General features: G+C 50.1%; 2 protein-coding genes across 8 annotated transcripts in view; both read left to right on the top strand.

Annotated features, from left to right (window-relative positions):
• The first annotated feature begins 405 nt into the window (after positions 1–405).
• On the top strand, positions 406–6,237 carry SLC38A7 (solute carrier family 38 member 7). 2 transcript variants are annotated; one of them, XM_042886026.1, is made up of 12 exons: positions 406–491; positions 805–916; positions 1,060–1,458; positions 1,693–1,891; positions 2,071–2,215; positions 2,447–2,545; positions 3,010–3,067; positions 3,162–3,276; positions 3,425–3,572; positions 3,659–3,858; positions 4,259–4,313; positions 4,402–6,237. In XM_042886026.1, exons 3-12 carry the CDS (start codon positions 1,192–1,194, stop codon positions 4,502–4,504), a joined length of 1,389 nt encoding a protein of 462 aa, XP_042741960.1. In that variant the 5' UTR covers positions 406–491; positions 805–916; positions 1,060–1,191; the 3' UTR covers positions 4,505–6,237. The 2 variants fall into 2 exon arrangements, with proteins under 2 accessions (XP_042741960.1, XP_042741958.1); XM_042886024.1 differs by having other exon boundaries at positions 1,000–1,458.
• A 2,030-nt stretch (positions 6,238–8,267) lies between these two features.
• CNOT1 (CCR4-NOT transcription complex subunit 1) overlaps positions 8,268–25,578 on the top strand; it is a 53,750-nt gene continuing 36,439 nt past the window's right edge. For all 6 annotated transcript variants that reach the window (XM_042886033.1, XM_042886032.1, XM_042886036.1 and 3 more), the window contains exons 1-12: positions 8,268–8,379; positions 13,346–13,617; positions 17,181–17,288; positions 18,277–18,375; positions 18,839–18,907; positions 19,008–19,062; positions 19,482–19,685; positions 21,151–21,319; positions 22,420–22,546; positions 22,815–22,925; positions 24,437–24,607; positions 24,926–25,053. In XM_042886033.1, the coding sequence (XP_042741967.1) occupies positions 13,516–13,617; positions 17,181–17,288; positions 18,277–18,375; positions 18,839–18,907; positions 19,008–19,062; positions 19,482–19,685; positions 21,151–21,319; positions 22,420–22,546; positions 22,815–22,925; positions 24,437–24,607; positions 24,926–25,053 (1,343 nt within the window). In that variant the 5' untranslated portion in view covers positions 8,268–8,379; positions 13,346–13,515. The remainder of the gene's footprint in view (positions 8,380–13,345; positions 13,618–17,180; positions 17,289–18,276; positions 18,376–18,838; positions 18,908–19,007; positions 19,063–19,481; positions 19,686–21,150; positions 21,320–22,419; positions 22,547–22,814; positions 22,926–24,436; positions 24,608–24,925; positions 25,054–25,578) is intronic.

The following is a 25,578-nucleotide window of genomic DNA, read 5'->3' as shown; positions in this document are numbered from 1 at the left end:
AGTGGCATCCACCTCATCCTCCCTTCATCCCAAGGGCTGGAGATGCTAAGTGCAGGAGGGAAGGATCCCAAGGGCAGTCTGAGAGCTGGCCGTGCACAAACCATCCTCTCCTTTTGCAGAGGAGAGTACGGGCTGCTCTGCACATCAGAGAATGGCTGAAGTTGGGAGGGACCTCAAAGCTCACCCAGCCCCGAGCGCTGCCGCAGGCTGGCCGTCCCCAGCTCGGGCTGCCCGGGTCCCATCCGCGGCCTGGGGCGCTTACTGCATGCATTGCTCCGCTCTGATTTTCAATCCGATCCGGAGCCGCTTGTGGGGGCGTAGCGCGGGGCGGGGGCCGTAGCGCGGGGCGGGCGGCGCCGGCGCGGTTGCGGTGAGCGGCGGGGCGGGGAGAGAAAGCGGGGCGGCGTCGGCGGGGGGAGGGACGGGCGTGGGTACGGCCGCGGGAGGCGGCTCCGGACCGCAGAGAGAGAGAGAGAAATCGCCCCGCCCGGGTGAGCGGGGGGGTCCCGTTGGGTCCGGGGGGGCTGGGGGCGCCCTTAGGGTTCAGCCTGGGCGCGGGGGCCGCCCGTCGTGCCGCCGGGTTAAACGCGATCCGGACGGGAGGCCCGGAGGTTCCCGTGGGCCGTGCGGGTTCCCCCCCGAGCCCCGCCGGCCTCCGTGCGTGCTGCGTGGAGGTGCGCGGGGACGGGGCGCTGCCCGGGGGCGCCGCGCGGCCGTTCCCGGAGCGATGCCGCCCCGCGCCGGACTCGCGCTGCGGTGGTCGTTGCGGGTCTCGCTGAGCCCGGCCCTGACCTTTACCCGCAGCACGTGGGTGGCAGCTTCTGCAGAGCTTGCAGAAATTGGGGCCGGAATTCAGGACGCTCAGCAGGGCTCGTGCCCGCAGCGATGCGCGTCCCGTGAACCCAGCGAGGCGGAGGTGAGCTCTCCTTCCCTGGAGCGTCCCCGTGCCGTGGGGCGCTGGCTGTCCTCGTGCCCTACCCCGCTGTCTCTCTCCAACAGAGGCTGCAGGGGTGCTGGAGGATCCTCGGCAGCCTCGCGTTCTCCTGCGGCCCATTCTAGCGGTGACAGCCTGGCTGTTCGCTGTCGCCAAACCCGATGGAACCGATGGTGCCCCGCGGCATTCGGCCGACCCCGGTGCGGGAGCGCTAGCAGGACGCACGGCTGGGAGGAGCGGGCCCTGCCGGCAGGAGGATGGCTCAGGCCGCCGGGAGCATCAACACTGACTACAGGGACTGGGAGTGGAGCGCCGATGCCGGGGAACGGGCCAGGCTCCTGCAGAGCCCCAGCGTGGAAGCGGTGCCGAAGAGCGAGGAGAGCCAAGGGAACGGAGCCGGGGCCACGTCGGCGCTGGGCGCGGTGTTCATCGTGGTGAATGCTGCTCTTGGGGCTGGGCTGCTCAACTTCCCCGCTGCCTTCAACATGGCTGGCGGCGTGGCTGCGGGCATTGCGCTGCAGATGGTGAGAGCTGGGGGGGGACAGCCCTCGTCCCACGTCTGGAGGGGCTGGGGGGATGTGGAGCTCCATGCGGGGGCCGTGGGGAGGAGGAGATCCCAGGTGGAAGCTGGCCAGGTGAAGCAGAGGTTCAGACCTCTGAGGGGCAGCAGGGATGTTGTACGCGTTTTGGGGTGGATCTGGGAACGTTGGCTTGCTGCTGCCTCACTTTGTCCCCTCCCTGTGTCTCCCTTACCCCAGTGCATGCTGATCTTCATCATCGGAGGACTGGTGATCCTGGCGTACTGCTCGCAGGCCAGCAATGAACGGACGTACCAAGAGGTGGTGTGGGCGGTGTGTGGGAAGGTGCCAGGTGTGCTGTGTGAGGTGGCCATCGCCGTTTACACCTTTGGCACCTGCATCGCTTTCCTCATCATCATCGGAGACCAAGAGGACAAGAGTGAGTGCCCCAAGGAGCAGCGGGTCGCAGCCCTCCTTCTGGAAAGGGGAGAGGACGTGATCCTTTGGGTGGACATGGCGCTGAGCAGCGCGGTTGGGGGGGATGGATCGGGGTTGGATCTTAGTGGTCTTTTCCAACCGAAATGGCTCTGTGATTCTGTGACCTATCTGTGCCCACAGTCATTGCTGCTCTGGTGACAGAGCCTGAGGAAGCAGGGAGCAGCCGCTGGTACACGGACCGCAAGTTCACCATCAGCATCACTGCCTTCCTCCTCATTCTACCCCTCTCCATCCCCAAGGAGATCGGCTTCCAGAAGTATGCCAGGTGGGTAGGAGAGCCCTGCAGGACTGGGGGGGGTGGTCTGGGGAGAGTGAGTGACAGCACCTGGTGTCTTCCTTGGGGGAAGAGAAGAGCGGGGATCGTCCTGGTTGGAGGGGTCGGGATGGCCCAGGCTGTGCAGGCAGAGGGATGGGGCTGGAAATGTTGGGAGGAGACCCTCAGACATCCTCGGAGCTGGGAGGCAGGATGCTGATGGCTTGCTGTCCCCCCCTGCAGCTCTCTGAGTGTGATTGGCACGTGGTATGTCACCGCAGTCATCATCATCAAGTACATCTGGCCTGACAAGGAGCTTGTGCCTGTGGAGATTCCTACCAGGTGCGTGCAAGAGATGTGATGCTGATGGGCTCAGCTGGATTTCCAGTCCTCCAGTGCAGGATTTGAGGAGAGCAATTCACCTTTAGCTCTGCTACAGCTGCATCAAACCCCAGAAAGGAGAGATCTGGGTCTCCTTTGGGTGAATTTTGGTTATTTCCTTTGCCCGCGTGACTTTCCTTTCATTCACAGTATGGGACTATTTCTGGACCCAGGGTGGGCAGGCACAGCTGCTCTAGGCATTTGAGGGCAGAGCAGAGTTAAGATCAGTTTTTTTCACTACCCAAATGGATCCTTATATTTATTTTTTAGCAGTTCTTTTATTTTTGATCCCAGGAAAACCTTTATCCATGCAAAAGCTCTGTCCCAGGTGGGAGCAATTGGTGGCTGAGGTGTGGACAGGTCAGCAGAGGAACCAGCAGTTCCCACATGCCCCTGCTCTGACCGGTGGCCGTTTCTCTCCCCAGCCCCTCCACCTGGATGGCCGTGTTCAACGCCATGCCCACCATCTGCTTTGGATTCCAGGTAGCTTTGAGCAGCACACGGGATCCTGTGCATCTCCCTGCTGCTCCAGCTCATCCCATAACGTGTTCCCTCGCTCTTTTCATGTCTCTGGCAGTGCCACGTGAGCAGCGTGCCCGTCTTTAACAGCATGAAGCAGCCAGAGGTGAAGACGTGGGGAGCAGTGGTGACAGCAGCCATGGTGATCGCTCTCTTTGTCTATACCGGCACTGGTAAGTGAGGGGACCCCATGGTGGCTGGCGTGGTGCTTGGAGGAGCTCTGAGCTCCTGGGGACAGACGCTCTGCTCAGCAGAGGGACCTTGAACACGCATCCAGAGGGTCTTGCCCTGAGCCCTGCTGAGCGTGCCCTTCCCTGGCAGGTGTCTGTGGCTTCCTGACCTTTGGGGCCAGCGTGGACCAGGATGTGTTGCTTTCCTACCCTTCCAATGACATCCCCGTCGCCCTGGCTCGGGCCTTCATCATCCTGTGCGTGCTGACATCCTACCCCATCCTGCACTTCTGCGGCCGGTGAGTGAGGAGAGGCAGCGGGGCTGGCGCGGGCAGGGGGGCAGTGCTGGGAACCCTCCTTCCTTCCCGTGGCTCTGTGCCCACAGGGCTGTTCTGGAAGGCCTCTGGCTCCGCCACACCGGAGTGACGGTGGAGGAGGACGTGGTTCGGGAGCGGAGGAGACGCCTGCTGCAGACCATTAGTTGGTTCCTCCTGACTCTCCTCCTGGCTCTGTTCATCCCTGATATTGGCAAAGTCATCTCTGTCATCGGAGGCTTGGCCGCCTGCTTCATCTTTGTCTTCCCAGGTACATCCGTGGTCGGTGGAGGTCTCGTTTTCAAAGAGGGAGGGGGTGGGATGGGAACATAGCAGCTAGGAGACCTTTAGAGAAAGAGGTCCAACTGGTTTTGACTGCTGTCTCTACTCCAGAACTGGGAGTTGGGAGAAGCAGCAGGCTAGGTGAGAACGGGCTGGAGGAAGGCTTATCTCATCAGGCAGCAGCATGCTCTGCCCCTTTCCAGAGCAGGCTGGGAGGTGGCTGGAGTTGGGCTGTAGCACATCCCCTGTGGGCTGGAAGGAGGCAAAGAGAAACAGGAGAGGACATGTCCACGCTGCCCTTGCCTCAGTGGGGCTCAGTTCAGCTCCCTGGTCTGCAGGGCGTCTGCTCAGTCCTTGTCTGGGTTTAATGTGCCTCCTGTCCCTCTCAGGGCTCTGCCTGATTCAAGCCAAACTCTCTGAGATCCAAGAAACCAGAGCAGTCAGGTAACGAGCTTCCCCTCTCCCTGCTTTCCCTGTGGGATTTGGGCATAAAGGTCCCCTCTAAGTGCATCCCATCCTTTTGCATCCGCAGCTGGTGGGCCCAGGTCGGCTACGGGGTATTCATGGTCACCCTAGGAGCCTTCATCTTCGGACAGACCACTGCCAACGCCATCTTCGTGGATCTCGCAGCCTGACCCCTCCTCCAGGCAGGACCCTGCTGCTGCTGAGGGGAAGTAGATTTCCCATCAGACTGAGGGGGAGCAGGGAGAAAACATTTTAGCATACTGGGAACGTCCAAGAGGAGTGTTGAAACGCAGGGCTTCGCTGGAAGAGCCCTGCAGGGACTTGTGTCTTGTTGTCTTAACACACCAGGCAGTCAGGCTTGCCTTCTCAGTCCTGACTCCCTGGTGACGGAGGAGAACCCCACTCACTCCGTGCTGACATCCAGGTCAAATCCTTCCTGCCCCTCTGGGGTGGGCTTCACTAAGGGATCCCGTTGGGGTTTGCACAGGAAAGCACACTGCTTCCCTCAGTGTTGGGGGAGCTTCTTTCCAGCACTTTCACAGCTTGAAGTCATAGCATTAGAGGGAGGCAGTGTGTCTTGTTTAAAGGGAACTAGAGACCGTGCTTTAATTCATAGTTGGTGAGAGTGTGCTGCGATCAGAGCACAAAACAAATGGTGCACCTGCAGAAAGGGCGAAAGCAAAGGGCCGATGGGTCCCGGCTGATTTCCATCACCTCAAAGTGAGTGAGTTTTACTGTGCATGAGCACAGCAATTCCTCCGCCACCTTAAACCCGTGAGCTTAGACAGTGACGTCTCCTCTGTCCTCTTCCGTGTCTGTGCTTGGTTTTAAGTTTGCTTTCCTGTGGCTCGTCTTGCCAGCCTGCAGTTCTATCCTAGTGCTAGCAGGAGTTTTCCCTCCCATTTTCCTCTGACCAGGCTGCACTTGCTGTTAGGAAGTGGGAATGTCGCATGAAGCCTGATTTTAACTTGCCGTTTGTGGGAGGGGGACCGGGAAGAGTTCAGGAGCAAAGTTTACATTGCCAGCCCCAGCCTCGGGGTTGGCAGACTCACTGGAGAAGGTGCTGTGAACTGGATCTGCCTACTGGAAACACTACACTAGAACCAAGCTCTTAATTTCAAATCCTGTTCTTCTGGAGTGCATGGCCGAGGAGTGGGCAAGGTGTAGGTTTTAAGGGGCGCTCTGGGGATAAAGCAGGCAGTATTAATCCGTTTTATATTGTTGCCATTATTGTTCTCATTTGTGCTGTGGCTGGTGCTGCTCTGGGATGTTCCTCCTTAGCCTTTCCCAATAGTTTCATTTCTGCTTCCTGGTTGTGTTTTTTTTTTGGGTGTAGAAGTTCTCCCAGCTGCAGATGAGGATTGGGGCAGTTAAATCTCAGCAGCCAACTGCTGCTGTTGAGACTTTAAGGTCCCTTGGTCTTTGGCTTCTAAATTCCTAGGCAGGGAAAGATTGATGTTCGTGTATCCTCATGCATGGTCTCAAAGCAGTGCTTTGCAGACACGGGACGTGGCCCAGCCTGTGACGGTGGGAAGATGAATGGTGACACGTTGATGCAGTCCTTGCCATGTTCCTTTCCCTCTGTGACCAGCCAGCAGTGGGTGGGAGGACGGCCTGTGGTACAGCTTGCTGGGTGTCATTCATCCTCTCCCTACGGTGCTTGTGGTGTATGGATGTGCTCTGACAAAAGGTGGCTTCAGCCTGGCTCTCACATTCCGCAGCTCCCAGGCAGTGCTGGCACAGCTCTGGGAAAGAACTTTTCACCTAAATGCACCTTTCTTTCCAGAACCTGCTCTGTAATCTGAATACTCCCCACCTTCCCCCATCTCTCTGAGGCAAGATGGGGAAATCCAGACAGAAAATGAGAAGGAAAGCCCAAATAAATTGTGGGGGACTGTGTGAAGTATTGTGTCCCTCCAGTCTCTTCCAGGATAGCTCCAGCCTCTGCGCCTTCTGCTTTTCACATGAAAAGGCTCCAGCAAACCTGTTTGCATCACCGCCGTGTGCTCACCTGGGAACAGAGGAGGGCTGTCAGAGTGCTGGGCTCTTCAGAAATCAGGCTGTGTTTCAGGGAATACAAAGCGTGCAGTGTGTGTGAGCATGCACAGCCTGCTTTCCTAGAATGAGAACAAGAGATGGAAGGAGCCAGAGCCTGGGGTTAGTGGGTGTTGTGTCTAAACACAGTGTCTGTGTCCATCTGTGCTGCACGTGGGAGCAAGGATATCACAGGCACAGGTTGTCTCCAAGCACCTTCTGGCTTGGGCTTCCTTGTCCATACTTCCCTTTTTTCCTCCTTTCTTTCTTCCCCTCTTTCTCCTCTTTCTCTCCTTCCTTCCCTTCCCCCTCTCCCTCCTTCCCTTCTTTCCCTACCCCCATTTTCTTTCCCTTTTCTCTCCATTCTCTTCCTCCCTCCCTCCCTTCTTCCCCTTTCCTTTTCTCCTTTCTCTCTCTTTTCTCCTCTTTCTCTCCCTTCCTTCCTTTTCCTTTTTTTCCTTTTCCCCTTTTCCTTCCTCCCTTCCCTTTTCCTTCCTCCCTTCCCTTTTCCTTCCTCCCTTCCTCTCCTTTTCTCCTTTCTTTCCTTTCCCCCTCCCTTCTTTCTTTCACTCATTTCCCCTTTTCTTGCTTTTCCCATCTTCCCTTCCCTTTTCTCCCACCCCCTCCAAAATGCATAAAACAGCAAAGATCCCTGGATAAGCACCTTGGCTGTCTCCACTGGCTTTGCAGCAGCTGCAGCACGGTTCTGAGCATGAAGCCCAGGCAAGCAGGGCTGTGGTCCTTGTGGGGTCTTCAGGTACAAACCAGGCCCAGCCAAGACTGCACTGTGGGCTGAAGCCGGGCTGCGGGATGTTTGTGTCCTCACAGCAGTGCAGGCAACCAGAGATGCTGCTCAGTTTTCTGTCCCCCTTGGTGCTGTGTGTGGAGGTGGGTTTGCATCGTGCCCTGCTATTGGGGTTATGTGGTGACGGGGCTGTTTCTCTGTTTGCCTTATCACTCCTGTGGCTGTTTACAGACTTTTTATGTATTTTTTTTTAAGTGCAAAAAGAAAAACAAAAAACCCAACCCTGGATGACCTTGACTCAATAAAAGTGAATTGTGATGAGTAGCCCAGGCAGGCGCAATGTGGTTTCTGCACGGCTGTGTCGTCTCACGGGGCAGAGGGTCCCAAAACGCCAGCAGGACCGGCTGAGGGGGGCACAGCCCAGCGTGACGGGAGGGCTTAGCGTCACAGAATCACGGGACCGCTGAGACTAGGAAAGCCCCAAAGACCTCTAAGCCCACTCACCCCAACCCTTCAGGGCCCGCACAAAATGGCGGCCCCCCGGCCCACACCACTGCGCGCCTGCGGGGGGCGCGCGGCACGGACCGCACCACCAACCCGCGGGGGGGGGAGAGAAGCTGCAGTACCACAGTCCGGCGCTAGAGGTCGCGGCGCGCGAGCCGTACCACCGCTGCGTGTAGGGGGGAGGCGGTCGGGAGGACCGCACCACTGCGCGGAGGGGGAGGCGGTTAGCACCACTGTGGGGGGGGCTGCTCCCCCCCTCCCTTCCCCGTGACTCCGGGCGCCCTTTGGCGCTCCCCGCCACTTCCTCTTCCTGCCTCGCGCTGATTGGCCGTCCCGAGCGGCCAACGCTTGTTGATCTCCGGGGCGCATGCTCCTGCCCAGACGCCCGCCGGCTCTCATTGGCCCGAGCGCTAGGAAGGAGTCCGGCCGGCTTCGACCAATCGGAGTTCGTTCCTCTCTCCGCGCTGAGGGCCGGGGGGGAGGACGGCGGAACGCTCCGCGAGAGTCAGCCGCGCTGATTGGTCGGACGGCACGGAGCGGCGCGCTCCGATTGGCGAAACGGCGGGCGGGGGGGCGGGAACCTCCGCGCGTCCCTCCCCCTCCACCCCCCGCTGGCGTGCCGCGAGGGGACGGGGGAGGGGAAAGGCCGCGACGTGAGCGCGCGACCCCGTCCGCCATTTTGTAGCGCAACGGCGGAGACCAGAGGAGAAAAGCGCGAGCGGCCGCAGCCCGCCGCCTTGCTTCGGCCCCGCTACCTCTGAGGTGAGAGCTGCGGGCTGGGCTGGGGGCACCGGAGCTGTTCATGGCGGAGGGGAAGAGGGAGAAAGCACCAGCCTGGAGGGGGGCACGGCGGAGGTGCGGGGCCGGGCGGATGGAGCGCGGCCTGTGAGGCCCGCGGCGCTGTGTGAGGCCTGGCGTGCGTTGCCGCCTCCCTCAGCTGCGTTCGGCGCTCAGAGCGGCGGCCCGGCCGAGTTCCGGCTGCCCTCCCCCCACCGCCCTGCGAGCTGAGCGGGGTCCTGTGGAGAAGCGCCATCCGCAGGGCGCTGGCCCGTCTCCTCTCGGCGGGGTTGGCTGTGGGAGCGCTGCTGCTGGCTCGGCGGGCCCGGGGAGCACAAGGAGAACCGGCAGCAGTAACACCGCCTCGGGGCTGCAACAGTTGGCTGCCCTGGTTGGGATAGCTGTGTGTGTTTGAGCAGTCCCCTTTGGACGGCCGGATTTCTGGCTATCAGTGGAGCACCAGCAGTTTGTTTGGGCTGAGTGATTGCAGTCTTTCCAGGACTTCCAGGGAGTCTATAAACAGGAGGGGAGTCAGCTCCTCACAAGAGTAGAGAACAGCAGGACAAGGGGAAATGGTTTGAAGTTGAGGGAGGAAGATTGAGGTTGGATGTCAGGGGGAAGTTCTGTACTATGAGAGTGGTGAGGTGCTGGAACAGCTGCCCAGAGAGGCTGTGATGCCCCGTCCATCCCTGGAGGTGTTCAAGGCCAGGTTGGATGGGGCCCTGGGCAGCCTGGGCTGCTGTGAAATGTGGAGGTTGGTGGCCCTGCGTGTGGCAGGGGGTTGGAGCTTCGTGATCCTTGAGGTCCCTTCCAAGCCTGGCCATTCTGTGATTCTGTGACTTATGCCTGCGTTTACAACAGAAATGAGGTAACCGTAAGGAAAAACAAACAAAAAAACCCAGCAGCAACACACGACTGGTACTTGAAGGCCACAGAGCACTGGAACAGGCTACTTAGGGGGGCTGTGGAGTCCCCTTCTCTGGAGTTATTCAAGACCCTCCCGGATGCTTTCCTGTGTGAGCTGCATTAGCACAGGTTTGGATTGGGGGATTTCCAGGGGTTCCTTCCAGCCCCTGTGGTTCTCTGATTAATTTTTAGATACATCTCCAACTCAAACCTGCTCATGAGGCCATCCTTTTAGAAGGAAGTGTGACATCTGCTATCAATGGAATTTGCCTCTCTTTCTTCTGAAGCAGGCAGCAGCACAGGTGTGGTCCTGATAAGTCATTCCTAGTGCACGTAACTTGAGTGTTTCCTGTTTCTAAGGTAACTACGTTGGCATCGGCTAAAATTATAGGTGGGTCAAGCTTGGGTGAGGTGGCTGTCATAAACAGGAAGCACACTGGCGTGAGTACAGTGAGGCAGTGAGTACACAGTGTTGCGTGCACTCTTTTCTAGAGTGTTCTTCCCTTATATGTGTTGTTTTCTGGCCATTTATCCTTATAGCCTCGTTTCTCGAAGGCAGGCTCACAGCAAACTCACTTTCTCCCTGTCTCTCCTCTTTGGAGAAACACCTCATCCTGTTTATCCATCTAGCACAGCACTCTTGGTGTTAATTGTATGATTTATTTGTATGATGCTTTCTGGCAGGAGTTGAGAACCTCATCATTGAGATCCCTGAACGTGTGCTGCTGTTGTCACTTGAGTTGTTTTATCCTCTACCTGCAGTACTTAAAGCCTTTGCAGCCCTTGAAGCTCAGTGGGAGTAGTTTCTTAGTTCTGCAAAAATATTAAGAAAAAAAAGCCCCAAAGTTTGGCTTAAAGTAATTTTGGAGTTGTTTTTCTGCTAAATGTGTACTGAGGACTTGAGGTTTGTTTTATCATCCTCAGCAGCGAAGTTTCTTTCTCCTCCTGATCTGCTTCTGGTTAGTAGGGAGTGTTTGAACTTGTTGAAGTGTTTTGGCCACACCTGACTACTGGTTACATATTAGCCCTCTCAATCATGTGCGTGTGGATTCTAGCCTACAATTGTATCCCGTTTATGTTGTTGTAACCCAGCAGAATTCTGCGGCATTGAAGAGAATCAACTGAAGCTTCTCCCCTGCCAGATGTTGGGTTGCTGACCCCTCCGTTTCCTCAAGGAGCACTCAGGCAATGTAGCTCTGTAGGTTTCAGCAAATATTTTCTGCCTCTTAAAAGTTTGCTCTGTTGCACAATACAGAATGGCAGTGTTCTAAGAGCTCCCCAGTGCCGTGTCTGAGAGCTAATCCACTTACTGTATGGTAGGCCCTGTAACTGCAGGTAGCAGTTTTGTCAGCAGATGCAATGCCTTGGTAAACTCTTTCTGGCTTAGGCCTGATTGTTCTGGACCTGTCCAGGGGGGAGGTTTGTCACAGGGACTCAAAGCTGCTTGAATTCTTGAGGCCATGGTAGGGAGATTTATTCCCACTAAGAATATGCACATCTAAAAATAAAGCCTGCCTTGCATAGCATTCATAGCTTCCTTAATCAGTCCAGCAGAAATTATGTTCAGTCACACAGGGAGGTACCTGTGCCTTCTTTCCTGGCAGTGCTGGATTTTGGGAACTGCTATAAGTTAGGTTGCACTGTTGGAAACTTTGAAGCGCTGGTGGGAGCTGCAAGTGGCTGTGCAGTGGGATACATAGCACACAAACCGTACAGTTAAAGTGTAGGTAGGAAGCTGCTTCCTTTAGCTACTGTGTTCTGCCCTTGAGTCACTGTGTCTGCTCATGCTTTGGTTCTGCTTCCATGGAAAGGAAAGCCCTGCTTTGACTGTTGTGTTGTTGAGCACCCAGAGTTGGTGGTCTCTGCTTTCCAGCAGTGCTGCAGCTGGGCCGTGTCTGTTTCTGCAGGGCTTTGTGCAGCAGCAGGGAGGGTCAGGCTGTAGGCATGTGCTTTCCTGTGGCTCAGCCCAGCTCTGAAGTCCTGGGATATAAAGGCTGCTTTGGGGTAGGGTGAGTGTGAGTGTTGTATTTGTATCAGCCTAGGAGCAATATCCAGAGCAATGCCATTTCTCTTCCTGGCGGCCAGAGAGGGAGACTCTGAAGCTTGACTTACTGGCTGAGGAATTGACAGGATTGGGGTGCTGGTGTGGGTCCTGCTCCTGAGTTTGTACCAGGAGCAGGGTTCCTTTGTCAGCTCTTTGTGGGATGTCTGTAATCACTGTGGCAACAATAATCTGTTTGTAACAAACACTTGTCAAAAGCTTTAGGTTGGTGTGGTGAGAACTGCTTGAAAAGCATGTGCCTGCAATGCCTGGTGATACCATCTGAAACCCAGTTACTGTTTACAGAAGGTCAGCTGCCATCCTGCTGGCCTGTCCTGATCACCTCTGTGCCCCCAGTTCCTACAGACCTTCTGCACTTAATGGGTTATTAAGCCTGTGAATGAAGGTGATGAGTTGTAGCCTAGCAGAGGAACAGAAATAAATCTGAAAGCTTTCTGTGATTCTTCCTGTTGTAACTTTCAACAAGTTCTGAAATTCTTTCGTGACTCTTCTAGCTTGTCTTTGTCAGCTGGACTGCTTTCACTATTAGTTCAAATTGTAGTTGGAATGTCTTTGTGTGAATGGGAACTGCGGTTCCTAGGAGCACGTGGGGTTTCTATGGCATCGTAACAGGTTGCCCAAGGAGGCTGTGGATGCCCCATCCCTGCAGGCATTGGAGGCCAGGCTGGATGTGGCTCTGGGCAGCCTGGGCTGCTGGTTGGTGACTCGCACACAGCAGGGGGTTGGAACTCAGTGATCATTGTGGTCCTTTTCAACCCAGGCCATTCTGTGATAAAAGTTGGCTTTTTTTTTTTTTCCTGTGGTGAAATGCACTGCTTATGATGTTCGTCTTCTGGAGGACCAAGGGGAGAATTAGCTGTGTGTAAACCTGCCCGCCCCTACAAGAAGCATGCTGCTGCCCTTCCACTGGAGCTAACCTGTGGGCATCCTTCATGCTGTGGCAGGAGGAAGTGTTAAATAGGCAGGTGGTAAAGAACAGCTCAAAGTGTGAGTGAATACCTCCTGTGCAGAGAGGGAAGGGGCAGAAGCTGCAGCTCTGTGTGGCGCAGCCCTGTCTGCTTGCTTCACTGCTTCCACCCCTGGGAAACACCAGGGCTGCTTCCCAGAGCCGCTTCCCTTGGAATCCTGCGACTGCTGCTTGTGCAGAACTTGCTTTGGGATGCAATTGTATCGCATTGGCAATCTGTGATTTAACAGATGAGATGTCAAGAGCCAAGGTTTGTGTTGTCATAGGAATCCATTAAGCTGGCACGCTTGCCGTTCTCACTGGAAAGCTGTTTCTCTAGGAGCCAAATGTTAGGGTCAGTTTCTTGCAGCTCTTTGTGTGCTGCTCATTCACAACAGCTTGTTTTGCTGCGTGCCACGGAGCGCGGTGCTGTTTGATAGCAGCCAGGCAAAATGTGACAGAGATGGCCAAAGAGCACGCTGTGTGTAAACTCCTGATTGGTCCTGGGAGCGGTGGTGACCTGTGACCGTCTGACCTGTGACTGTTGCTGTGTGCTGCCTCATTTGCTATGCATCTCGTTTTCTTCTTTCTCACAGTGCTGAAAGGGCAGCCGTTCTTCCAGCTGAGCTGTTTGCTGGCTCCTTCAGGCTGGCACAGTGCAGAAAGGCATAAATGTGGTTGGGTGCTGTGAAAACAACGAAGCTTGTGTTGCAAAAACTTCATCGTGCTTTGCTTTCCTGGTGGATATCGTTATATCAAATGCTTTACATAAGCTGAGCCTTCAAAAGTGTCTGTGTTATCAATGTTAAACTTCACTTGGTTTGCAGCTTAGTTTACAAGCAAGAAAAAGTAAACAGCTCTGAGGCCTGTTACTGAATTGTTCTGTTAGTACAGAGGAAGCACTGTCTTTTTGATATTATATGAATAAACAGAAAAATACTTGTCACAGAACGTTACCAGTTAAAGTAATGGCGGTGCCTGGAGCAGAGCTGTGAAGTTGCTACAGAACTTAAACCTGATGCAATTTTGTCTTGCAGGTGCCATGTTTCTGTACAGAGAAAGACAACTGAGAAAGAGCTGAAGAAAGCAACACAACCAGATACAGGCTAATTGGGGGAAAAACAATTAACCTGTCTCTGAGGTGACTAAAGGGGAATAATGGTGATTTTGCGCCGGGCTCGGCCGCCTGCTTCCGCCCCAACCAGCAATGAATCTTGACTCGCTCTCGCTGGCCTTGTCTCAAATCAGCTACCTGGTGGACAATTTAACCAAGAAAAACTACCGAGCCAGCCAGCAGGAAATACAGCACGTAAGTAAAGCAGCGATGTGACTGAGGAAATCTTGGAGAGAAAGAGTGTCAGGAGGGGTTTCTCTCCTCGATTGAATTGCGTTCCACAGTGCTGTCCCGTGCACGGCTCTGTGCTGCAGGATGGGGGGCTGCAGCTCCCAGCTGTTCCTGCTTGGATAGTGGTGTACAGCAACCAGTTGCTCTCAGATCTGAAAGCAGCATGACTGTGGCTGTGCGTTACAAGCAGCCTCTGCTTGTGGAGTATGGCACGCAGAGCTCTCCTGAGCTCTTTCAGGTTCATTTTTTCAGCTTCTGGATGCTCTGTAAGAGCATTAGGTGGGAGAGGGAGGAAACTATATTTCCTTGTTGGAGCTGTTCCACTGAAAATGAGAGGACGTGGTTAATCTGAATACCTTCACCTACCTTGAGTGGAAGAGTTTTGCTCTTTGTTTCATTGATGGAGCGTAGCATGCTGGTAAGTCAGGTGAGCTTCTGTGACCTTGGGTTTATAGGCAGAGTAGCTGTAGCTTGAAACAAAAAAGTCTTAGATCTGGGCAAGAATTCTGGTTTGACTGACCCTTTTAAATATAGAGCTGATTGCAGGATGGGCTGGAAACAGCTGTCAGCAGGAGTGTTTAGGAGGAAGTGAATGCTACTGAGCAAGTTTCAGAAACTAGTTTAGATGGGTTCCCAACACAGCTGGGCCTGTTAAACATTTGTGCTCACAAGTTCAGTACTTGCAAGGGTGTGAAATCCTGCTGTCCTTGTCAGCCTGTTTCAACAGATGAGCAGCTCCTGAAGCAAGGTGTGACTGAGGTGTGACTTGCAGATTTAACATGAAAAATTATGTCAGCATAATAAATGTCTAGGTTTGAGAGAATGTATGATCAGTCTTCTTTTCAGCTGGAATCCAGATCTCTAAAATGGAGGCAGGTTCCTCCTTATCCTTCACCGCAGACCCCTTGGTGCGTTGAGAGACTGCAAGTGCAAATGGCTGGTTTGAGTGTGTGTGGCTGTAACACAGTTCAGTACTCAGTTCTTCAAATCTCCATGCTCCCCTGTTGCCTTTAACTTGCTAGTATTACTTGTGTCACCTCGTGCAGCTTCTCCTCAGCTAGTTGCAGGGATAAGTGCATGCTTGAGCTGTCTCCATCTTGCTCACGCTGCTTGGTGTGAATTTTTGGCATAACTCAATTTTACAAAGCTCGTGCCTAAGCGTACAGAGTATGTGCAAAAGCATACTTGCAACTGTTCTCTTCACACATGATTAGTGAAAATAGCCTCTGATCTTAAGCTGCTGGCTTTCTTCCAGTTTGCACTTCTGAACAAAGTGCCGTCGACTTTAAATGCATCACTGGAGAACGTAAAGGTGGCAGGGCTGATTCTTGCTTTAATGTGCTTTCAGTGACCATCTAACATGGGTGATGCTTTAAGACTGCTTTAAGAAATGGAACATGTGTGTTTAAGAAAAAAATCTTCTATGCATTTTTGTCAGAAAAATAAATTCAAAAGAGTGACTTTGTTCAAAATGGGTTTGGTGGTTTCCTTTTTCCTAAATTAGTGGTGAGGAGAGAAGGGCTTTGAGGGCAGACTCATCTAGGAAGGCAGAGCTCTCTGTGTTCTGTTGAACAGAGCTGGAAAGCAGTTATTTCTGAGCTAAGCCTGTATTTGCCTGAGCAAAGTCCAGCTTTCTGTGTGATAAATCCAAATACATGTGGTTCTGCTACCTGTAGTTTATAATGAAGCTCAGTTGAACAGTTGCCAGAAGCAGGCATGCTTTGTACAGAAGAGCTAGCAATTCCCTTTATCTGTTTCCCAGGAAAAAAATCTTGTGTATCAATGTAGTAGAGCAGAGAAATGCCTGTGCTGCAATTCCAGCAGCATTTCCCCCAATGGCATGTTTAGTTTTCAAATGCACAACCTTCTGAAGTTACTTCTAAACAAGAAAGGAATCTAATTTTGATGCAGAGATGTACTGATAGCTTCACTGTGTACATTTCTCTTCTGCATCCATCTGCTTTGATGAATTCATCTGGTGGTAGCTCACTAGAAGTTGGATCCGGCTTCATGCCAGCCTTGTTACCACGTCTGAATCTACGTATTTGGTTGGGATTGTTTTCTGAAGCCCGAACCAACTCAGAGTTTGTTGACTGAGCAGCTTCCTACAAGTCGTGGAGAGTGGCAGCCCCTGGAGGCGGTACTGTCAGCACAGTTGAAGTGGGCTGTCTGCTCTGGGCTGATGTATCAGGGTGCATCCAGTCAGGATGCAGGGCTGGCTCTGACTTGCATGTTCCTTCCCAGCAGAACAAAGCTTGGCAACCTCTGGGATAAGCAAAGGGAGGGGAAGCATAAGGTCAGATAATGATAGAGGAATGGAGCTGAAAGCCATCAGTCAGCAGAGCTGAAGCGAACGCAGCCTGAAGCAGTGCAGTTTGTCTTTTTGCACTAGGAAACCACCAGCAAGCAGGGAGGTTTGTGGCAGGGTGAAGCACTGAGCTTGATGGAAGCAGCTGGAGTGCAGGCAGAGCTGCTGGGGCATGCTAACATGTCTTGTGGAAACAATGGCAACATCTTGCTGATGGATGAAGGTTGGATTTGATGTTTGCTGCTGTTACTTGGACAAATAAAGTGACTTGAAGCTTCTGCCAGTATGGATTCTATTAAAAGCAAGTGATGTGGTGCAGTTAGGTAAAACTTAAAGAAATGAACAAACACTGAAACAGTCTGAAGGTTCTTCAGACAGCAAGCTGATGACCTGGGCTGTGGTCAGGAGTTAAGGCAAATGATGGGATGCTAACGAAGATGTGGCCTTACGAAGAGTTAGAAGTGGTTGGTTGGTGTTTAACAGGTGTGGATCACCTATTTGTTGCTGAGCTGTACAATTGGCTGAATGAGCTCTAATGACAGGGGAGAAGTCTCAGCCACAGGTGTTCAGCATGTGCTGTTTGCTTTTGAAGTTTGCCAACAGGCAAGTTAGAGATAGTTGTTTTGGTTTTTTTTTTGAGTTGGGAGGCAGGGAACACTTACTGTGTAGGGTTTTAAAAGAGCCTGGAGTAATTATGGCAGTCAGACATGAGCAGGAGACAAAGTGGAAGCTGCAATCTCAGTGAAGCTGCAGTCCAGCAGCCTGTCTGAGCTACAGCCCTTGCCTTGCAGATCTGCATGCTGTCCCAGGGCTCTGTGCTCTTGTGGGCTGAGATACAGAAAATATAGGAGAAAAATACAGAGAATTGGGACTGTGGCACCACGTGAATCCTGCTTTAGTGGCAGAGAAGCTTTTTTTCACGACTTAAAACCCCCTTCTCTTAGCTTCTCTTTAAGGATAAGACCTGTGAAATGCATGGCTTCTGTGTCAGTGACTCGAATCTAGATTCTTCTCCTGTCGCCTTTTATATTTCTAATCTGCAGATAGATTTAATGACTTGGCTTTTAGGTTACTGATTAAAAGGGGCAATGTTCTCATTTGTGTAAAAACTGCAGACAAATGAACCACTAACAGAACTGCTGTACCCGTGGCGTTAGTCCCAGAGGATGCTTTATAACCACTGTTTGCTACCGAGACTTTCTTGGATGTTTTCTTGCAGATTGTGAACAGGCACGGTCCCGAGGCAGACAGGCACTTACTACGCTGTCTATTCTCGCACGTGGATTTCAGTGGCGATGGTAAAAGCAGTGGCAAAGATTTCCATCAGGTAAAGTCTGCAGTCGGGCAGTTCTTTGTTGGGTTGATGCGTGCAAAACCTGCGGCAGGGTGTGATGTGGGGGGTGAAGGTGATAGCTGCAAGTGAATGTCAGTTACGGCATCTGGCTTTTCTTGACAACTCTTCAGCTCTCTGAAAGGGCAGATAACAGCAGGACAAGGGGAAATGGTTTGAAGTTGAAGGAGGGAAGGTTGAGGTTGGATGTCAGGGGGAAGTTCTGTACTATGAGAGCGGTGAGGTGCTGGAACAGCTGCCCAGAGAGGCTGTGATGCCCCGTCCATCCCTGGAGGTGTTCAAGGCCAGGTTGGATGGGGCCCTGGGCAGCCTGGGCTGCTGTGAAATGTGGAGGTTGGTGGCCCTGCGTGTGGCAGGGGGTTGGAGCTTCGTGATCCTTGAGGTCCTTTCCAACCCTGGCCATTCTATGACTGCCAGTACTCTAATCTGAAGACGGTAAACTACTGATAACTGACTCTTAAAGTACCTTGATCTGGGAAAACAGCTTACGTACAGTTGTTTTTTTCACTACGCACAGTGCTCTCCTTGAAAGCCTTTGTCCCAAAAAGCTTTGTCCCAATTCACTAACTGACACTTCTGGTGTTAGCTCATGTTTTTCATCCTTAAGCAATATTGGTGTGGACTTCTTAACTCACAGATAAGAACTAAATGTTCTTAGATTGTCTATTGCAATGTGTGAGGGTGCTCACAGAAAATAAATGTCTCACATTTCAAAGCAGTTTTCTGTACCATTTAGAGGTGAGTGTTTGGTCACTTTCGTAGTCTTAGAGAGAAAACCAAACTGAATCTGAAGTAAGCCTAATTGAAAAGGAATGAGTTCAATGAGCGTGATTGAAAGTTTAGGCACTTGCAAGACTTCTGTGCTTTATGTTTAGTTCTCTTGCATGTTTTGGAAAGTAGAAGCTTTGTTTTATTGTCCCATGTCAAAACAATATGAATGTTGAAGTTGCTTTGTTCTTCCCAGACTCAATTTCTGATCCAGGAGTGTGCGTCGCTGATTACAAAACCAAACTTTATCTCGACGCTGTCCTACGCCATTGACAATCCGTTGCACTATCAGAAGGTGGGTATGTTTGTTGCAAAGGATCCTACTGGGTTTTTTCTGTGCTTTTCCTATTTTGTGGGGTTTTTTTATGGCTAAAATTGGTCGTGGTAAAGTTGAACTTGCCTGTTGTGTTTTGTTGAGCTGGTTATTCAGAGAACAATCTGACGTATGTTACCTAATGGCTTGTTTGTGGCAGGCAGTACCAAAGTAAATCATCAGTGCTCCTGGTTCTGTCAGTATAAAAGGCACGATGGGGATTTAATTGTGAAGTTAGATTAACACAGGGATATTGGGAGTAAACTTTTAGTCTAGATGCATCCAAAAGTAGTTCTGGAGATTCTTAGTTTTCCACTATAAGCTGCGTTAACCTGCAGTAGAACGGTTACTAATATTCAAGACCTGCAAACAGGCGTCTAGATTGCTGTGACACATGAGACTAATCACAAAATCAGCTCCACTTAACTGTTTTGATTCATTTCAGAGTCTAAAGCCTTCACCCCATTTATTTGCCCAATTGAGTAAAGTCATCAAACTAAGTAAAGTTCAAGAGGTAGGTGAACCTTCTATTTTCACACTTCTAGTGTTCTGTGGCTGAGCTTGTTGAAAAGGGCAATGTCTCCTTACTGTTGTTTGGGTTTGTTTGTTTATAGGTGATATTTGGTCTCGCTTTACTGAACTCGTTCAGCTCAGATCTACGAGGTTTTGGTAAGTGAGCCTTCCAGAACACTGCAGCAAAGGCGTTGTTTTCCATTTAAGCAGTAGGCTTTCTAAATAAGTAGATATTTGCCTGTGTGATATTGCAGTCAGTGAAGGAGCTGAAGCCTTAAAGCCTTTTTTGGGGAGGGCAAAAGGTAGCGTGGCCATCTTGTCTTCTGTGAAGTTGAAGGTCCCTTCCATGAGTGACTTGCTAGGTAATGAGTCAGGCTGAAGTCCTGCCTTACTGTTTTGGTTGTCTGCTACCCATTAAGCTCAGAGGTTTGGATTATGAAGTTCATCTTTAAATCTGACCTGTTGTAGCTTGTGATCAGCAAACTCAGAGTAAGTTAATGGCACCTAACTGAGATAAATTGTTACATTGAAAACACGTTTCAGATTTTGATTCTGTTCTGTTCTGCATTCGACAGCTGCCCAGTTTATCAAACAGAAACTCCCAGATCTTTTACGCTCTTACATTGACGCGGACGTCAGTGGAAATCAAGAAGGTGGCTTCCAAGATATTGCAATAGAGGTCCTGCACCTTCTCCTCTCCCATCTCCTTTTTGGGCAGAAGGGAGCATTTGGGGTGGGACAGGAACAGATCGACGCTTTCCTCAAAACATTACGTAGAGGTAAGTGTGGTGTTTTCCTGGGAGCCAGACTAAGTGCAAAGGTAGAAATGGGCTTTTGTCACCCTGCTGTCAGTGCAGGCTGCTGAAATGGGGATGGGGCTGAGGTAGAACTCAGTGATTTTTCCTAACCAAACTGACAGAAGTACAGAGTGACTTCTGGCCAGACTAGCATTTGTCTTTTTAGCACGCAGTAGCTTGAGACAACCTCAAGGCTTGTGGGGTTTTTTTGTCCTTTTTTTTTTTTTTTTTTTTAAAGACAAATAAGCAAAGTAAATAAGGTGATATTTTTGTCCACTTGTTTGTTTGTATGGGGTGGCTCTTGGGGTTTTAACTAACACATAACAATGCACTGTAGTCGGAAAAGCCTGAGCTCCTCTATAGGGTAAGGAACTTAATCTTTAACATCTTTTTTTAAAGATAAAAGCTTTAAAATCATTAACTTGGAAGAGTAATCACTGGGTGTTCTATATTAGGAGCAGCTCTGTGAAATTCTAGCAGAGTGTGGGATGCGGTTTTGAGTAAAACTAATTAAATTCCTGGAATCTCCCATTCACCTTGCGTGGTGGCAGGGATAACGTCAATGAGACGTGAAGTAGTAGTTCTTCCCTTTCCAAAACCAAAGTGTGTGCTGTAAACACTTGAGAAGGATGAGAACTTGAACTCAAAAACTGTGTTTCACTCAACCCACTGCTTGGTTCTACACAGACGTAGAGGAGTGCATCCTTTGTACAGGGAGCAGAATGTTTCTACCATTTGTGTACTTCTTAAGTCATGCTTGCTTTAATGAAGATTAGTGCATTAGTGTTATTTTCCTTGCTTTGATTTGGGAAACATAGAATTCTTCTTAGAGTGGCCCCAAAGGGTATTGGAGGTATTATGCGTTGTCTTCAAGACAGTGCTGTCAAAGGAAGGCCTGCCCCAAGCTGTCTTTACTCTGCTGTTGTGCTGTAAACAAAACTGCCACCAATACTTCTCATCTTCTCAGTGCTGTATCTTCTTTAAACTTTGTTTTCCTGAGAGGAAGAGCAAGTATTCTCCTTCCATCCTCATGTGCCTCAGTTCAACTGGTGGTCTTCTTAAGCTGTGGGCTCTCCTTTGATTCTAATACTGCCTGATGTAGAGGAGAGCCTTCTTTACTGCTGTGTTGTTTCTTGCTCTGTGCTTTTTTTGGGTGACTGCTGTTGTTGACAGTCTGTAGCTGTAAAGCTCCCACTGCAGCTGCTGGTCATCTTGGGCAGCTGCAGTGAAGATATTAATGTAGCCTCTTGGACATTCTTATTCTCTAGGAATATCTGAGAGCCAGCAGGGAGCTGCTAGATGGGGTGGAGAAATACTTGGAGTAGCATCTAAATTTCTTCAGCAGCAAGGAAATTCTAGTATAGCACTCTGTTTCTGAGTAGCCTGTTGATTATGACAACTATTGTTCTGGGTCTTTGGCATGACTTGTTTCATTGTTTGCCTTCAGATTTTCCCCAGGAGCGTTGCCCTGTGGTGCTTGCACCACTTCTATACCCTGAAAAACGGGACATTCTAATGGACAGGATCCTGCCTGATTCTGGAGGGATAGCCAAAACAATGATGGAGAGTTCTCTGGCAGACTTTATGCAAGAAGTTGGCTATGGCTTTTGTACAAGGTTTGTAGGAAAAGACAATTTTTTGGTATGAAATCAAGCACTTTGGGTGCTGGTGGCGTTTCTCAGGATGCAAAAGGTGAAGAAAAGAACCAACTGCTACGAGTTTGTTTTAATTCTTGTTTTGTTTTGCTTCTGTTGTGAGTAGCTTTTCTGTTGTCATGGTAAAAACTGTTAGCTAAAGGTATTTGCCTTCCTTGGAAAGGTTTTATAAACAAGGAGGATGGTTACATCCTAAAAACAAGATGGCTTAGTGAACGTAAGTTCCACCTAAATCCTGTTGTGCACTTGTGGCACATTCCTGATAGCTCACTGACCACATGAAGTGAATTACAGAAGGGCTGAAGATAATGGTGTCTCTGCAAGGGAGTTGCCCAGCAGCAGCTTCTTGTTTGTACCACGCTTATCAAAGCTTAAACTTTGTAATTAAGATTACTTCAAGCTGTGGAATATAATTATGATAGTGAATTGCTGGTGATAAAGCAGAGTATCTTGACAGCTGCTTCAGAGCCTGTGCCTGCTCAGGCTTATTTTGGTAGAAATACAGCTGTCTTCAACTTGCCCTGGCTTTGTGTGTGTATTTGTGTACATACTTAACCCACATTCTCATTTAGAGTGTTCCAGATTCTCTTGGCTATCTTCCCCTTCTCTAAAATGTGAAATATGCATCTCTGTTAGCTAGAGTTGCTGGTGCTGTGTGAAACAGGCTGCCATGAACAGAGCTGTGTGGGTTTGCTGAGAGTGATGTGAGCATGACTATACATCTCTGCACCTAGCACAGATACTGTGTGCCATTGATTGTTTGTATACATGTGTGAGTTGTCGTCATTACCAGAAATATAGGAGGAAAAACTAGTTAGAATGCCTCTACTGAGGAATTGTTTTGATATATTATGAGTTTATTTCATGCTGTGTATCTGTTACCTTTCCATAAATGGGATCTTACAGTGCTGTTGTTAGGGCCCAAGGAGAGCACTGTAATACCTGAGCGTGGTAGCAGGAGCCTGCAAACACTGCTTCTGGCTTCGGCTCATAGTGAGGGCTGAGCCTGCATTGTTTGAAGGAAGATCAGCTTTACTGAGGTCTGTTTTGTCCCCTGGTAGCGTTGAAGAATGTCGCAACATAATCATGCAGTTTGGAGTTCGGGAGGTGACGGCTGCCCAGGTTGCCAGGGTGCTGGGGATGATGGCTCGGACTCATTCGGGGCTGACGGATGGTATTCCATTACAAGTGAGTGCTGTACAGGATGGGTTATTGGTATTTAAAAAGCAGGAATTGGGAACTTCAGGATGTAAGCTTTTATTATTCAATATTTATACTTCCAAAGGTTCTAGCATACATTTCTGTAATACCTTCTTGAGTGAAGGATTCTGAGCAGCGTGCAAGTGGGGTCATTACTGCTCTGAACCTTTGCTTTCCTTCGTAGTGAGAAGTTCTGTGGCTGGCGGGCTTTGAGAGTTCTCTAGCCAGTACTTAATGGAGTATGTTTAACTTGCAGTCTATTTCGGCTCCTGGCAGTGGGATTTGGAGTGATGGGAAAGATAAAAGTGATGGAGCACAAGCCCATACCTGGAATGTGGAGGTCTTAATTGATGTTCTTAAGGAGCTGGTAAGTTTTCTGAGCACCTTGATCTTCAGTGCAGAACAGTTCAAAGAAGGGCATGTCCCAGTGGGAATATAAAGCTTTTTGAGCTCCTAGCAGCCTGAATGGCTTTGAATCTCAATAACGTGTTTGTGCTGCTATGCTTGAGTGATGGTTTTCCCCCTTGAATGAGAGTATTTTGAAGAACTGTTGTAAATAAAAACTACCAGAATGCTAATGTGGGTGCGGCTTGTGATTCATTCCATGTTGCTCACTCCTGTGTGTTCCTGTGTGTCTGAAGGGTTTTCAGTTTGAACAGTTTATTTCTGACCGTGGAACACAGCTGTGCATCAGGCACCTTGTTTTGAAAAGCTTCTCTGTAGGCATTCATAATGAAGAAGAAAAAATATTTTCGTAGCTACTCATTCCAAACCTCCCAATGCTGCTGTTTGGTGATGTTTTGGAAGATTTTCCATCACTTCTTCAGCAGCATTTTTTTAATTAGCACAGTGAAACACGAATGCCATTTCCTTTCTCTGCTAGGCAAGAGAGAGGTTTCTGTGTGGTCCCTCTAACCTATGCAAGAGTTGGTTGGTTTTAGAAAAACCAAAAACTTGAAGCTAGCTGTTAATTACGTACCAATACCCAAATCTTTCTGTGCTGTGTAGGTAACAGTAGCTCTTGCTTGCTAATATAGCTGTACTATTTCAGTTCTTACAGAAAGCTCTCTGCTGCTTCTATCTTCTGTTTCCTTTAAGGAAACTGCTTTTTTCCATCCTGTAGCAGTGCATACAACCTGTAGAGATGGCTGCAGTTGTGCTTTACCCAAATGGCACGAGTGCACCTGTACGTTCATGTTCTCAATAAATCATTTCTTATTCTTTAAGCACTTCATTCTTTTACTCAATTTTGCAGTTGTAAAAGCACACCCAGAGCCTTTCTTAGCCTTATGATGCAGTTCACATTTACTTTGTGTCACATCAGCTTGTCAGGAGGCGGGCACAATGTGCAGCCAGTATCTCCTGCTCTTGCATCTGGTGCTCACCTACCTTTGGAAGAAGTGGTCTGCATTCTGTAATGGCCCTGGTTCCCTCCAAGCTCCTTCATATGAAAGTTTCACACTACTCATGAAAATCTAACGGGTGCTTTGTGGGTGCTTGCATTGTAAATTGTTCAGGAAGACAACAAGTCCTGTTTGGCAGCTGGTCAGATCCTTCTGTCTCTTGCTGAGGAGGATATGGAGGCTAACAAAAGGAATGGGAGTGCTAAGAAATGAGCTGTTTTGGTTGTTTTGATTTTAATGTTTGGAAGTATGGACTGCATTAGCTGTAGTGCTGGGGAAAGTGCAGGCTCATGGACTGGCTTCAAACACGAGCTTGCATCGTGTTTGTAGAACTATCTAAACCTTGTTTTAAGAAGAACACAAACTGTTCTCAACCAAAATTCGGGTGGATGCTGAGCTGGAGTGGGGTCCTTAGAATTGAGTACTGAGGATTGTGACATTTAAGGCTGACTGCTCTCCTGTTTTGTGCATACAGAATCCTAGCCTGGACTTCAAAGTAGTAACCTATGAATTGGACCACCCAGGATTTCAGATTCGTGACAGCAAAGGCCTGCATATTGTGGTGTTTGGCATCCAGAGAGGGCTGGGCATGGAAGTTTTTCCAGTTAATGCCATATACAGACCTTGGAAGCATGCAGAAGGCCAGGTAAGCTTACCAGCATTTTGTCTGTCTGCACATCACTTAAGAAGCTTCTGAATTTCTCAAATGTGGATTGGTAACAGATGTGGATTGCTAATAGGAATTTTCAGACGAGCCAAATTTAAGAATTTGTGTCTGCATTGTTGGGAAGGAGGTGGTCACCAGCTCTACATGTCGTTTGTTTTAGCAGAGTTCTGGCTCGTAATGCAGCTGAGCCAAGCACCTAGTTCACCTGGTTACACAAAGGCTGGAGCTTTGCAAAATGCAGCTGTGAAGGACCGTGCAACTCCAGCGTCCTGAACTGCTTTTGGTTTCTCTTTCCAGCTCTCTTTCATTCAACATTCCCTCATAAACCCGGACATCTTTTGTTTTGCTGACTACCCTTGTCATACAGTTACCACAGACATCCTGAAAGCACCACCAGAGGATGACAATCGAGAAATTGCTACATGGTAAACCTGTTCTTTCCAAACTGCTATTCTTACATAGATTTAGAGTAAGACAACTTAACTTGGTCAGATGTGGCTTTGTCTTAATGCAGCATTATGTGTCTGTAGCTGTGTGTATGTTCCAGTAAATGAGCTGTTAGTGTTTTCCTGTGTTTGACCAGTGAAAGTTCTTGTATTAGAAATTACTGTATATTTCCATACTATCTGAGAATGTATTACTACTTGTTGCTTTTATTGCTTTGAGAATTCCTGCAAATATATTTTGGTGAATCTCAGGACTGAAGTTGGTGTGATAGGGGAGTTAAGATATTAAATCTGTCTTTTGTAAGATAACACTGGAGAAACATACTCCCCCTACATGAAATAGGTCTTGGGATTTAAATAGTTTGAAGAGCTGTTTGTAGAATCATAAAGTGGGGTCAGAAAAGACCAGAATGATCAATGGGTTCCAACCCCCTGCTGTGTGCAGGTCACCAACCAGCAGCCCAGGCTGCCCAGAGCCACATCCAGCCTGGCCTCCAATGCCTG

This window comes from Lagopus leucura, unplaced genomic scaffold (genome assembly GCF_019238085.1).
Source record: "Lagopus leucura isolate 7727_CA_CO unplaced genomic scaffold, USGS_WTPT01 Super-Scaffold_100054, whole genome shotgun sequence".
NCBI classification, from domain to species: Eukaryota; Metazoa; Chordata; class Aves; order Galliformes; family Phasianidae; genus Lagopus; species Lagopus leucura.
This window is presented reverse-complemented; position numbering and strand designations above follow the sequence as displayed.

Coding starts and splice junctions, on each gene's coding strand:
- SLC38A7 (XM_042886026.1), top strand. CDS start 1,192: ATGGCTCAGGCCGCCGGGAGCATCAACACTGACTACAGGGACTGGGAG. Junction 3,068..3,161: donor CCATCTGCTTTGGATTCCAG/GTAGCTTTGAGC, acceptor TGTCTCTGGCAG/TGCCACGTGAGCAGCGTGCC. Junction 3,859..4,258: donor CTTCATCTTTGTCTTCCCAG/GTACATCCGTGG, acceptor TGTCCCTCTCAG/GGCTCTGCCTGATTCAAGCC.